The sequence below is a fragment of the Marmota marmota genome, unplaced genomic scaffold (assembly GCF_001458135.2).
Source record: "Marmota marmota marmota unplaced genomic scaffold, marMar, whole genome shotgun sequence".
Classification (NCBI taxonomy): domain Eukaryota; kingdom Metazoa; phylum Chordata; class Mammalia; order Rodentia; family Sciuridae; genus Marmota; species Marmota marmota.
The window spans coordinates 1,722,442-1,737,103 of NW_026000140.1; the positions used below are offsets into that span (position 1 = coordinate 1,722,442).

Genomic DNA, 14,662 nt, shown 5'->3' on the forward strand with positions numbered 1-14,662 from the left:
ATCTTTTTTTTTTTTTTTTGTCTTTTTTTTTCTCTGTTCTTGTTATTCTGGTTACCCCTTTCCCCTTTCATCCCCATTCTTATCCACCACGGAAACACCTCAGAAGTCTTCACTAACCCTGAGAAATTTGTTTTAACCTTGCAGGGCTCATGTGTTCTAGCTTATTCTTCATTACTGTATTCCTTGGAGAAAAAATAGTCTGTAATTAATTGCTGTTGGAATTTTTTCACACCCACTCATATCTCAGCCCATTGAACTTCTCTTACCTTGCACTCCGATGACATCCACAAACTTTTTCTCACTCCCATGGATGCACAGGATGGTTCACAGTCTTTTTTTCAACATCTTTGTAGTTGTAGTAAATCTGATTGATTCAGGGATCAGATCTTTACAGATGACTTTTAAGTCAGTGTCTCTTGACATCTCTTCTGGATTCAGCTCTCCTGGCTCATTAGACATCTCTTCAAGCATTTCCAAAGTCATAACACTAAACTGCAGTACAAATGAAAATAGAAAGTTATAAGTATCCCAAGAAAAAGACAGAATGTGTTGTAAGAGTTCTGATAGGCAGAGGGGAATTCTGTTCCCATTTGTCTTGGTCTTAAAAGTTCTGATTTTGTAATTTAAGCACTGCACAAAGAATTTTGCATAGGAAATAAAGGTCAAAACCACAGAGAATCATCTCTAAAGGGGTTAAGGACAGTGGTAGTGAAGTGAGCTCAGTTTCCTGCATCAAGCCTGTAGGAGGTAATGGCTTAACAAAGATGGTAGTGATGGGCATGGGTTAATTTCTTCATGAAATGTATCCTGCCAGAAGATATACAGAGTTAACCTTCATTGACATCAGCTCATATAAAATGACAACTCTTAAATAATAAGGATAATGCAGATGTCTTTTCAGTGATATTTAAATAGAATTATTTATTTGATATAGCTTAAGTTTTATGGGAGAAGAAAACTGGGTGTGCAGAAATATTATACATGCTGAGATCATGGAAGCTGCCTAAAGGTTTTAAACTGAAGTCCTTAGGGAAAGATGCTGTTTGGAGGCAAAACAAATTTGATGTAATGATATAGAGAATCATTTGGGGCTTACAAAATATGGATGCTGGTATTTTATGTTAATGTAAGCAAGAAAACATGCTCATCATTTATTTCATGTACACCTGTGCAGTTTCACTTCAATCTGAATCTTTGTAAGAAAATTGATAAAACTGCCTATTGTGATTGTTTCAATGCATCTCACCTCTTTGGGGAACTCTATGAAGAGGATTCTTGCTGATTATCAAAATGCAGAAGTGAAATTTGGGTACATTTTTGCTGATTTTAAAACAAAGAAATCTGTTACTATTAGTATCTCTAAACTTTAAATGCATTTTCCTAAAATCATCCACATGCAGAAATCTAAAAAATAAAATGAGACATGATTAATCACCTTTTCCAGGAGCAGGGTTTGATAAAAGAGCAGTTATGCAATTCAGCTGTTTACAAGTTGAAGTTAACATAGAAAAATATTTCAAGGAAAGATCTAGAGTTTATTTTTTTATTGACTTATGTAAGCACTTTACCTTTTGAGCCCTATAAAAATATGAACTCTTTCTGTCCAGAGAGTCGTTTATAACTAGGTTGCTCAGATCAAGAGAAATTTATAAAATGGTAAAAAAAAAAATGTTGGTGATATGGGTTTGGTGCGAGGCAGATCTCTTTCCTGTAATGGACAGGAGACATTTATCTGTCCACATTTATTTGCATGGTGTTTTTAAATAACTCTTCTGTTAGCACATGATACACTTATTAGTCCTGGACCCATAAGGATAGAAGTTAAAGTATTTAGAATGTTTCTAAGCTGAGACACCCATCCTTTACACCCAACCACTTTGGCATTCATTTAGACGGGTAAGATTTCAAAATCTGTCTCCTGGAAATGGCCATAATTGTCAAGTATACAAGAAAACTTTTTGTATATCAAAAGAAATTCACTCAAAGTATAAGCATTTAAGAAGACTCAAATATAAGAAATAGCTGCACAGGAATTTTAGTAAGAAAGGGAATGAGCTACCAGGAAACTGCTTATCACAGAAAATGTTCAAGCAGAGGATGAATGATCATCTTTCAGGACAATTGAATACTAAGGGTTTTGAAAAATCATGTGAAATTATCTCTAGATTTTCTCCACATTGTAATATTCTAGAAAAAGTTCCTTAGGCTTAGAGGCCACTAATTTTCAGTAGTCAGTAATTCAAGTAAATTGGCTGTTTTGGAAACAGAATCTACTACAGGAATTTCAGGTGCTGTTCTCAATAAAAACAGTGAAAGAAAGAGAAGCAGTTTGGGAAATGGAAGGAGTTAAACAAGGATGTGGTCTCAGCTGAGTTTAGCATTAGCCTAACTCCATGGGGAGTTCCAGGGCCTAAATTGTGCCAAAGAGCTGCTTCTACTTTGAAACAAAGAGGCTAGTTTTTTCTCTCTGTTGGTGATGGTCAGTAATGGACTATGAGAGACTCTAGCAGTCCAGGTAAGGTAGCTCTTGTGTGGCTAAAGGCAGTTCTCCAGGAAAAGAGCCAGTTGTTAGCTAATAGCAGCTAATTAATAGAGCACCTTGGGGTGAGTGCCTGACCATACTGATAATAGCCAAAGGGTTCTGCTGCGTATTAGAAACAGAAAATAGAGGAATGAGCTGCAAGAGACGAGTGCAGCACTGACATGACAGCAATATATGAAAAGTGGCTTATACATTTGAGGCCATGTAATATAAGGATAGTGTCCTGTACAGGAAGCCACTGACTTTAAGGCATCACAGCCATTCTAATGATAGATGTCCGTAATGCTGACCTGGAGTTGACAAGAAAAAATGAGAAAAGAAATAGTCTATCTGAAAAGTGCTCGCTGAGTAGTGAGCCTGTTGAATGTTGAGAGCATTAATAGGGCCATCAAGCAGATGCATACAAAGCTGTGCACTGCCAAAGTACTTTTTGAACAAGAAAGGTGTTTCTGAGAGTCTCCCATTTGAGACTTAGGATGTTCATGTACCTCAGTTTACTCTCAGAGAATTGACAGGAAAGGACTTTGGGGTTTGTTTCCATTGAACAAATGGGTGATTGTAAGGTGGCAGCACAAGCTAGGTAACAAGTTGCATCTTTCTCATGTAGTTTCAGTAATTGCTCATGTCTGTGTCGCCTCACCTGTTATTCCAGTAAAGTCTTACCAAGTTTCATTCTCTAGAGGTTGTCTCAGAATTTTGCAGAAACTTTTACTATAATCCCTATATTGTCCATCAAGTATCAAAAGCTGCTTTTGACATATCAGTATTCCCTAAAACCAAAAAACTAAAACAAAAACAAAACTCTATTTTTTTCTTCTTCAGTACCATAATTCTACCTTTGACTGGGAATTTTTGTCGAAGAAGGAGTGTTTGAAATACGGAGGAAAGCTTGTGGGGAACAACTGCGATTTTGTCCCTGATATCACACTTATGTCTTTCATCCTCTTCTTGGGCACCTACACCTCTTCTATGGCTCTGAAAAAATTCAAAACCAGTCGTTATTTTCCAACCACAGTAAGTATCTGAGATTTAAATAATGTTTGTTGGATTTGCACTGCATTAACAGTAATACAATTTTATTTTTATTTAGTTTTTATTGATGCATTATAATTATACATAATATTGGGATTCATTATGATATATTTGTACTTGCACATAACATAATCTAGGGAAAGGGAGATACCAGAGAATGAAATTGCATAATAATACAGTTTTACAAAATGAAAATGGACCTATAGTTCACTCGGTCAATATAATTTTGTGCACTTTAAAAATTACATTCCAGTTCATATGGTATGTGTTTAACATAATTGAAACCCAGCTTTGAGAAACCTTCCAAAGATTGGATAGCATAATTCTATAATAAAATCTGTCATAATTTTGAATGTACTGAAAAATAGAATATGTCTAAGAATTATTGAGTAAAGAGAAAGACTTTGTAAAGGTATAATATGTAAGTATATGAGGGGAAAACTCTTCATATTAATCAGGAATATCTGTGTTGTGGAATTTCTTGTTCATTGGCTGTATATGTGAATATTTTCATACTTGAATTATAGGCTGTAGGAGTAAACTTAGATGGTATTGTTACACTAGTATTGGTGTAAGATATGACTGTCAGCTGAGCCAAACTTTCCTTCTCATAGTGATTAATGCCAGAGTACTGATAATTGAACTGGGTTGTGCAGACTTCCTGTCTCCCATTAATATGCTTGAGTGAACTTGAAGTCAAAACTGTGGTTCTTTGAGACTACAAGATAAGGCCAACATTTAGATAATAGCATTTTTTTTGTTTACTTGAAGAATGAATCTAAGATAATGCTTTGCTTTACAGCTTGGTTCTTAGTATTTAGGATGTCAGTATTTCTTAGGTAATCTGAATTACACCTGATTTCTATCAGTGACCTGCTCTATACACCTGGCATCTCATGAAATCTTTCCTTTGTTTTTTGTGTAGAAGAACTTTAGAAGTTGAGTAGCACTCAATGAAAGGCTTTTTTTTTTTCTTTCTAATTCCTAGGAAATGAAACTTAAGATATTCACTTTCACCCAAGATATTTTGGACTCTCTTATTCTTCTTATAAAATTGAAAATAAAGGGAAGGGTTGATAATAAAATGTCTAGAATTAGATGGCCCAAGGAATGAAAAACTTCCACCAAAGAAAATGTAAAAAGAAGTGTTCAACTTAATTTGCTAATGGACATCACAAACTGGTGGTTCACACACAGAATCAAGCGCACAGCCATTCTTTGTTTAGACAACAGTGTGTAAACACACACATATATAATTGAAGCCTTAACTAGAACCTGTACTTTGAGGTAGTCGTTGTCTTTACAATGCTCTGTTGTCTGAGACTTCCCTACATACTGGACATGGTGGTGCATGCCATAATTCCAGCTACTCGGGAGGCTGAAGCAGAGGATCATGAGTTCAAGGCTAGCCTTGGAAATTTAGTGAGACCTTGGATAAAGTGTCCCTGGGATGAATCACCAGAACAACAACAATAAAAAGATATCCTGCATCACACAGGCAGACTAGGTGCCTGTTTCTGACTGTACTAACTTACATGTTCAGAAATGTGCTTACTTGATCTTTTTTTCAACTGAGTTTTATATAAAATAGATTCCTTGGTAAAGGTCTTTGGGGACAATTGCTTGTCTACTGAGGTTTTTCCTTCATAATTATTAGTTCATTGGGCATTCTTGGTTTTTACTTGTTTATTTTTATTGCTTTTTATTCATTTGGTACTGGGGATTGAATCTAGGAGTGCTTAACCCTAAGGCCTTTATTTTTTATTTTGAAACATTGTCTCACTAAATTGCTGAGGCTGGCTTTAAACTTCTGATCCTCCTGCCTCAGCCTCCCAAGCCACTGGGATTACAAATATGTTCCACCATACTTGGCTTTATTGCATTTTTTTTTTTTAAATTTGTAGTTGTGTATGGACAGAATGACTTTTTTGTTTGTTTGTTTATGTGGTTCTAAGGATCAAACCCAGTGCTTCACACTTGCCAGGCAAGAGCTCAGCCACTGAGCCCCAGCCCCAGCCCTGTAGTGCCATTTTTAAACATTGTTAAAGTCCAGTGTTATTTAAGCATTGTAGGTAGAAAAGTAGAAAATTTAGAATCTTTATAATTTACAAAATAAACTTTCTCCTTTCAGATGAAGGGAGAACAATTATGTTTTCATTTGTTAAATAATAATTACATATATTTAGAGGATACAAGGTGATGTTTTGGTATTTGTATACATTATGGAATGATTAATCCAAGCTAATTAACATACCTATAATCTCACATACTTATCATTTTTGTGATGATAAAATTAAAATGTACTCTTTTAGTAAATTTGAAATATGCAATACATTATTATTAATTATACTTACCATGTTGTGTAATGAATCTCAAAAATGTATTCCTCATGTCTAACTAAAACTTGTACCTTTGACCAGCATCCCTTACTCTTCCCTCTACTTTCTACATCTACAAATTCATCTTTTTAAAGTTCTGTACCTAAGGAAGATCATGTAGTGTTTGTCTTTCTGTGCCTGGCTTATTTCACTTAGCAGAATATCTTCCAGATTCTTCCACATCATCTCAAATCACAACATTTTCTTTTTTTAAAGAATAGTATTGCTTTGTGTATATACACCATATATTCTATCTTCATAAACCCATTGATGAACAATTAGGTTAATTCTACATCTTGGCTATTGTAAACAATGCTGAAATGAACATGGTAATATGGATAGTCTTTAACTGATTTCATTTCCTATGAATATGTACTGAGTTGTGGGATTGCTATACCGAATGGAAGTGTTTTAGGTAGCAGTTTTTGTTGCTCTGACCAAAATACTGGACAAGAATAATATAGAGGAAGGAAAGTTTATTTGGGGATCATGGTTTCAGAGGTCTCAGTTCACCAACAGCCCAACTCCATTTTTCTGGGCCTGAGGTGTGGCAAAACATCGTGGCAGAAGGCTGTGGAGGAAGAACCAGCTCAGAGCACCGCATGCAGGAAGCAGAAAAAGCTCTGCTTACCAGGAACAAAATATAAACCCCAAACTCATGCCCCCAGTGACTCACCTCCAGTCACTCATTCCACCTGCAGTTATCATTCAGTAATCCATATCAGTGGATTAATGAACTGATTAGATTAAAGCTCTCATAATCATTTTATCTCTAAACTTTCTTGCATTGTCTCCCACATGGTCTTTGGGGGACATCTCATATCTAAACCATAACAGGTAGCATTGTTCTTTTTGCTTAAGATCGCTTTGCTATTTGGGGTCTTTTGTGTTTTCATACAAATTTTAGGATTTTTTTTTTCTATTCTGTGAAAAAATGTCACTGAAAATTTTATAGGAAATGCATTGAATCTCTAAATATTTTAACAATATTAACATGGGACATAGTTATTTATTTGTGTCTGTATTAGTTTATCATTTCTTTATAAATTTCAAAATATAGATCATTTACCACCCTGATTAAATTTATTCCTGAGTATTTTGTTTTTTATGAGGTTATTGTAATTGGGAATGTTTCCTTGATTTACTTTTAGGATAGTTTGTTGTTGGCAATTTGGATGCCTTTCTGTTTCTGGGCTGGTCTGGAACATAGAGTGGACCTGACACCTGGACTAATAGGGACTGGCCTGCTGTTAGGCAGGCCTAAAGCCTCTACTAAGAGACTGGATGCCCAGATGTTGACCTGATGATGAGGGAAATGATCTGGTGCTAGGGGAAGTTTGGATCCCAAGGATGCTAGAGCTAACCCAATCTGAGTTACCCAATCTGGAGCCTAAGCCAGTGGAGTTGATTTTGCAGTGGAGCAGACAGGAGACCAAGTCCCCAGGGAATCCCTGAAATCTGGAGCCAGACTGGTGTTAGGGCAGTGCATGGGTATCAGTCTGGAGTCTGAGACCCTGTGGGTCCTCCTGGTGCTGGATTTTACTGAGGAAGGTCCATTGTTTGTGTTTGAGGCAAAGTCTGAGGCTTGCTTCCCTGTCCTTCCCCGAGTAGGTCTCCCACCAGGTGGTGCTGCCTGGGGTTTGAGGAGTAGTGATGTGGGTAATTTTCCTTTCTGCTCTTTTCAATGTGTTTTCTTATTTCTTGGTTAGACCCATGTGCTATAATTTCTCACCTGACTTTCTTAGCCATTGCAAAGATGTTTTCTTATATAGTTGCTTGTTCAATCTCATGTTTCTGTGGGGTAATGAGTATTGGAAAGTCCTATTCCACCATCTTGCTGACATTACTCTCAGACTAAGTAGACACATAGAGAGCAGTAACTCCCAAATTGAGACTAGCTCTTCAGACGTAAAAAAAAAAAAAAAAAATCTTCCCCTAAATTTTTAGGTATTGATAAATGTTGCTGAGAAAGTGAAAACAGAAAAACAATGGCAGTTTAGTTAAAATTTCTATTAAGAAGGTTCTTGGCATAGTTTAGAATTGTATTATCAAATCACAAAATAAACAGAAGAAAAAATGGTTCCTAAGGATCAGTATGTAAATGTGTTTACAGTTAAAAAAAACACATACATGAATACATATACATTCATATGCAAATAGTAAGATCATCATTTCATTTCTCTTATTTGTCACAATATGTTTTAATTTAAGCCATCATTTAGAAGGGTCATTTCTGAGGGTAGGAGCAGATAGGTGTATAGTTTATTACAGTTGCTTACTTTATCACTAAGCATACGCTTAAGTACTATAAAAGTCTTTTATTGCTATGAAAATAATCAAGGCTAATGATTGTTCTCAGCTCCTTACACCAACAATTCACATGAAACCTCTAAAAACTCAGTATGCTAATGCTGAGTGACAGTGCCCTTGTCATATAAAATGTCCCCCTCTCCTTTAGCTTGCACAGTCATTTCTGTTTTGCACTATCACTTCTTTACATTTGTGTGGGTTGGTAGTCGGCTAAGACTATAAGCTGCTTGAAAACTCTCATACTTTTATTTTGTTCCTCATGTCAACCAGCAGAGAATTGGCTGCAGACTAGATATTCAGTACTTGTTAGCTAGTGGAAACCATTCAAGTAGAGATAAATGCTGCATTCTGTAGGAAGAACACAGATGTAAGAACCCAGAAACTGTAGATTCTAGTGCCAGCACTGCCATTAACTGTTTTCCTTGTGATAGCTAACTGCAGACTTTGGGTACCTCATTTACAGAGGGAAAGAGCTCAGTTAGGTGATAATTAACACCCTAATAAGCTCTCATAGTTTTGTGATTTTCAAGAGTTTTCTGGCTCCATTTGCTAAAGGAAATAAATTCTCCATATCATTACTAGTTCTTATAATAAAGATCAAGTCTTATAAATTTAAAAAAATTAATTATTATCTCTATCTTTAGGACAGGTTTTCTTTTGCATTTACTGCCAGTCTCTCGCTGTGGATGATCCAAAATTATCATGCAGCCAAATTGGAAACATGGTTTACTTCCTTTCCACTGTTGAGATTACTCATCTCACTGTATTCCTCATCTCACCTAATAACATCACCTATCCTCTCAGTCATTCAAGATTAAAATCTTAAAATCACTGGTGTCAAGCTCTCATTGGGAAGCAAATGATACAGTCAAATTAGAATAATTTGAGAATTTAATGCAGGTATTATTTATAAAGGTGAGGTTAGGGGAACCATATAGTATCCCAATGTTAGTAGAGAGGGATAATTACTATCCTGGGACCAAAAGATGTGGAAATGGAGTGGTGACTGGAACTGGGAAGAAGAAAGGAGAGTACAATTGTCTGGAGAGGTGATGTGACTTGGATTGAGGGATTAAGCCAACCTGAGGCTATCTGACGGGGACCCACAATCTCACTCTTTTCCTCTGATAGCCTCCTCTGGATGCCACTGGCCAGACCCACCTGGAAGCCAGAAAGCAAGGGATCACACTGTAGACCACACAAGTCATTTTCCCAAGGCAGAAAGTATGGTACAGAGAGGTAGATAATAGTTTTTGTGGTACAAATGAAAGTGTCTATCACCTGTCATGCTCCAAGATTTTCCTTTCATGTTAAACATGTCACAGTTTGTTTAATTTTTCTGAGGTAGTCCTTATCCTTTTCCACTTATTCTTAAATTTCCCTCATTCTGGATCTTATTAATTTTTTTTTTTTTTTTTTTTTTTTGGTACTGGGGATTGAACTCAGGTATTTAACCACTGAGCCACATCTCCAGCTAAATTGCTGAGGCTGGCTTTGAACTTGCGATCCTCCTGCCTCAGCCTCCCGAGCTGCTGGGATTACAAACATACACTACCGCATTCAGCAGGACCGTATTAACTTTGCTGACCAGATTGTGACTCATTTGCCTAGCCTATGGTTGGTGACTCGCTGTCCTTCATGGAGTCACTAGCAATCCATCAGTATGAGCTCTTAAGATGAGACAGATTGGCTTTGCTCATCTGTTGGTTATTTAATTGGTATATCAGGCTCTTCTACAAAGTCCTAACACTTAGTGGAGCATGGGTAGAACAGTAGTACTCCACTGATGGTTTTCCTTGATTCCCCTTCCTTTTAGAGGGGTGTGCTTTCCAACACTGTGACTGGTCTGTCACCTCAGCCTCAAGTCTGTAATCAAAGCCTTTTAGCATCAAACTTCCAGTAGGAACATCAGAGCATAATCTGTGATCTTCTCTGGCAGATGGCTCAGAGCATTAAAATGAAATGTTCTCCCAGAGTCCCACACCAACAAATGATCAGGAGCATGGAACAATGATGCCGTCACTGAACATGTGGCAACAAAATAAAAGCAGCAGCTTATAAGTAAAGCAGGATTGTGAACAGTATCAATCAGAAAGCATGGAACCCTATGAATTAGGCAGAATTATTAGTACTTTGGGATAGTCACACTCTGTGGCTGGGTGATATGTGTAACAACACAAGAATGTCTTCCTTAAGGAGCTGCTCAGTTTCCTTCTATTCCTCGTAGGAAGAAGTTTCAATTCTCAACCTCATACAAAGTGCTGTAATTTTAAGTTTATTTTAAAATGACTTCCCAGTTGTTATTGTCATTTAAATAAACAAAATTACTAAATTATAGGTAGCATCAACAGCTTCTATGTTGCATTTAAATGATGCTGAATGTTCTTTGATATCTTTTCCTAAAAATCTACTATTCTAAGTCTTATAATTAATTAGCATATCCATTCAATATGAAGCAAAAATTATTGTTATTCTAATATGTACTTAATACAATACTAGGTAAAGGATAGAAAGACAAGCAATTCATGGACCTGTCACATAGTAAGCATTAATATATATATAGATTGAGTAAATTAGATTTTTGTGTTTTCAAATAAAGATGACTCATCTCGATTCTTCTGCTCTGTTCATGATTATTATTTCCTGAGAGATCATGTGTTTGTGCATTTTTGTGACTTAAGTTGATGATGGTTTTTGAAGAACTGACTTTATGAATGAAAAATAGTGTAGGGCTGCAGGAATTTTAATGAAAATATAATGAGGAAAAAAATATAATGAGCATTTTCGTTAGGAGATGTGTTTTGTTTTTATCCATGTAAAACAGAGGAAGGTCTTGAATTCCACAACTAGTTCTATTTTTAGAACCATAATTCTTGGTTGACATTTTGTCCTAGGGCCATTCTATTAAGGTTGGATGTGTTTTGTTTATAAACAATTCTTTATAAGAATCAGGTGACATTCCTCTTCTGTTTCTTTTTCTCTCAGAAACTTTCTTGTTGAGTGGTAAAAACTGTCAAACTAATACAAACCATGTATTAAAAATGAGAAAAAAGTAGTGGGAATGTCTTCTATGTCCCATTTTGGTGTTTGTAACACTAGGTGACATTTTTCTGGTTCAAAATATCAGACCACATTGTGCTATTGAAACTCATGCGAAAATGACTTTGCTGTCACTGGAAAGAGTCAGATTTTCAAATTCCTGTGGTATTTTGTACCAAGGAAAGTCATTTTTAAAGTCAAATTTGCTTTTAATCCAAAAATGTTTTTCATCTTTGTTTTCTGAAGAATGACAAAGGGATATTTAATTACAAATTACATTTTAAACTGTTAAACATTTAAACAATTACAGACACTTTAGTTTTTATAGATATATAACAAAAATAAATACAATTAACCTGAATTGAGTATTAATGAAATTAAGGTTGGGAGCAATGACTGGTCAAATAGAAGAACTGATTTTGACCATGATACCCTGGTAGTCCAAAACTCTTTCTGCTTACTTGTCTAACAGAAAAGTCAACAGCACTGAAATCTATGCAGTAAAACAAAAGGGCCTCATATCCCAATTCTAGCTTTCTGATTTATATATACAATTTACTAATTATTCTGTTTTTAACTTTTATTTTATTACTTATTGTAAATTACAAAATCATCTTCCTTTTTAGTTGCTGAGACCCTTTATAGTAATGATCTCTTTGAGTTATCCTGAGAAGACCCTCAGACAGAGTCAAGGAATTTTGATAGTTGGGTGTTAATCAAGAGTTTTATTATTAGAACTTTGAATCTACTCTAATATTGCCTGTAGATTTATGAAAAGTGATAGTCTTCATGTTGCTTGAATGCTTCCTGGAATAGGAACTTGATATCCAGACGCATTTTTGGTGGAAACATGAATCTGCCCCTTCCTAGTCTTTATCCACAGGGTCTACTCTCACCATCTGGAACTACATGGCAAGTTGAATTTCTCTTTCTTTTGGCAGAATTTACCTGTTATAAGACAGATTCTCTTGACAGCTTCCTGAGGCCTGCCATTACTATTTTTTTTGAGGGGGAGTGCTATTTTTCCTAGACTCTTATTTCTCTAGTTATCCTTTCTCTAGATAAGCTCTAGATTTATAGCTTCAACTTAGAAGAGAGTGAGCAGATTGGGACATGAATTTCCCATGTGGTTTGATAATTTGCTTCTCCTTGAGTTCCTTGTTCTCCTGCCCAATTTTGAGGTAGGATGGCAGAAAACATCCCTTAGTGATTGCCAGACTCTCAGCATTCCTGCTGAAGCTCTAGTCCTGCTCCTCTACCCCGGTAGACTCCTATTGTCAAGCTCTAAGCCCCACCCAGATAAACTGTCTAATTTGCTTCTCTTCTTTCTCAGTCTCCCTGACTTGGAGTTCATGATATTAAACTCCTAACATTTGACTTTTCTTTTACATAATTCAGAATATCAGGAGTATTATTCAAAGTACAGTGAATTAAGATTTTTTTGCTATGAGTAATGTTAACATGTATTTCTTTTACAGTGCTTTATAGCACTGGATACTAGGGGAATCAAATTTTTCAAAATTATCATAGCATTTTATATCTTATTGCCAAAAGGCATATAAATATCTGGTATACTTTTTCTTCATCTAGAATAAATGCTTCTTTACACTGTTGTTTAGCATTTCCCAAGCACCACAATCATTAGAGAAATTGACATCACGAATTAATATTTATCGAGAGCCCCCAGGGTGCCTGCTGCTGTACTTCTCTGTTTGTCACGCTCCATCCATTGAGAGCTGCTCAGCATGCTCACAGCCCCTTCCCCCCCAGTTAATTTAGGAGCAGCTGCAGTCCTTGCAAAGTGAAAACCAAATGTCCTCTGGGTCCTCTGAAAAACCATTTCCCCCCCCCCCGTAAATTAACTAGCTTCTCGCTGTTGGTTCTCTATGATTATGACTCTCTCAATAATTAATATGGTATCATCCTTCATAAAGAGTGTGTTTATAATAGATTTATTAGGTTGCTTTTGCCCAAGAATAAGAGAATAGTGTATGGCTATTTGAATTGTCTTTCTCATCCATTTAATTTCTTCTTCACTTTGGTGTTCTAAGTATTTAAGCTGGTTGTTCCTTACTATATTAATTGAGATATTGTCTGATTTTGCAGAGGACAAAAACATTTTTCTTCTTTCATTTTTGTAATTAAAAATATTAAAATAGGGCTGGGGTTGTGGCTCAGTAGTAGAGCGCTCACCTAGCATTTGTGAGGCACGGGGTTCGATCCTCAGCACCACATAAAAATAAATAAAATAAAAATAAAGATACATCAACAACTAATAAAAATATTTTTAAAAATATTAAAATCAAAGAGTTCAAAAATAATCTGGTATAGAAAGGGGCATTAAAATCCTGAGACATGCTTCACTTTTTCCTAAGTTGAGGTAGGAATTATCATATATTGTAGCACATCCATTTATCATTAAAATAAACCAAGGTTTTTGAAAATTATAAACTGTTGTCTATGCATTATCATTGTTTGTGTTCTCTTAGATTGTCATAATTTATAGTGCCAGGATATTGAAGTTTTGCCTAGAGAGACTTAGCTTTTGATTTGGATGAACACTCACAAATGATAATGTTTGTCCAGACTAAATTTGAGGTGTCTGAATACACAGGATTGGGCATGAAATTCTGTGGATTTCTGATGAAAACTTTGGTACTTCTACTTTTAATTGTAACCAGTAGTACCTACTAGAGAATTAGGAATGGTGAGTTTCTAATTTGATTTCTTTATTAATATATTGACCTATATAAAAATTTTTTTTAGGAAAGAGATCAAGTTTGATGAAATGAAGGTAAAACAAACAAACAGTGAAAAGAAATCATAAACTTTCTCTTCTAAACATGTTTGGAAATGTGAGAAGGGCCCAATGAAAGCAGTTCTTACCTCCTTAAAATCAGATACAAAGTTCCTGTACTCAGACCCCAGAGTGTATCTAGAGAGCTGTGTGTATGCATTGTTTCACATCATTAGGGCACTTTCTGCTTCTACTATGCCAGATTTGCCTAGTTCAAATTGAAGTTTAATTTTAGGATAGAGTAAGACCCAAATTGCTTGCTAAAAATAGCATCCTACCAGCCTCCTCTAATTAGAAGACTTAGAGGTGAATACAGGAGTGGCCTGAGAAAAATCAATTTCCTTAACTATGATGTTTCAACTAGATCCAATATCTTAGAAATGAACATCTTAATAATAAACACTCTCTAGGAGATATTTCTGCTGTAAGTGAACTTTCTGCATTGTACAATTGAAGAGAAAGGAAGGGGAAATAAAAGGGAGTATATTATGTAGAATGTATCACCCTGGCTGTGATTTTTAATGAGGTTAAGAAACATTATTAATAGCTTCCCCCCCCCCCCCC

General features: G+C 35.8%; 1 protein-coding gene across 7 annotated transcripts in view; it reads left to right on the forward strand.

Moving 5' to 3' along the window:
- Slc4a4 (solute carrier family 4 member 4) overlaps nucleotides 1–14,662 on the forward strand; it is a 335,973-nt gene that overhangs the window by 273,062 nt on the left and 48,249 nt on the right. For all 7 annotated transcript variants that reach the window (XM_048785765.1, XM_048785761.1, XM_048785764.1 and 4 more), the window contains one exon: nucleotides 3,365–3,556. In XM_048785765.1, the coding sequence (XP_048641722.1) occupies nucleotides 3,365–3,556 (192 nt within the window). The remainder of the gene's footprint in view (nucleotides 1–3,364; nucleotides 3,557–14,662) is intronic.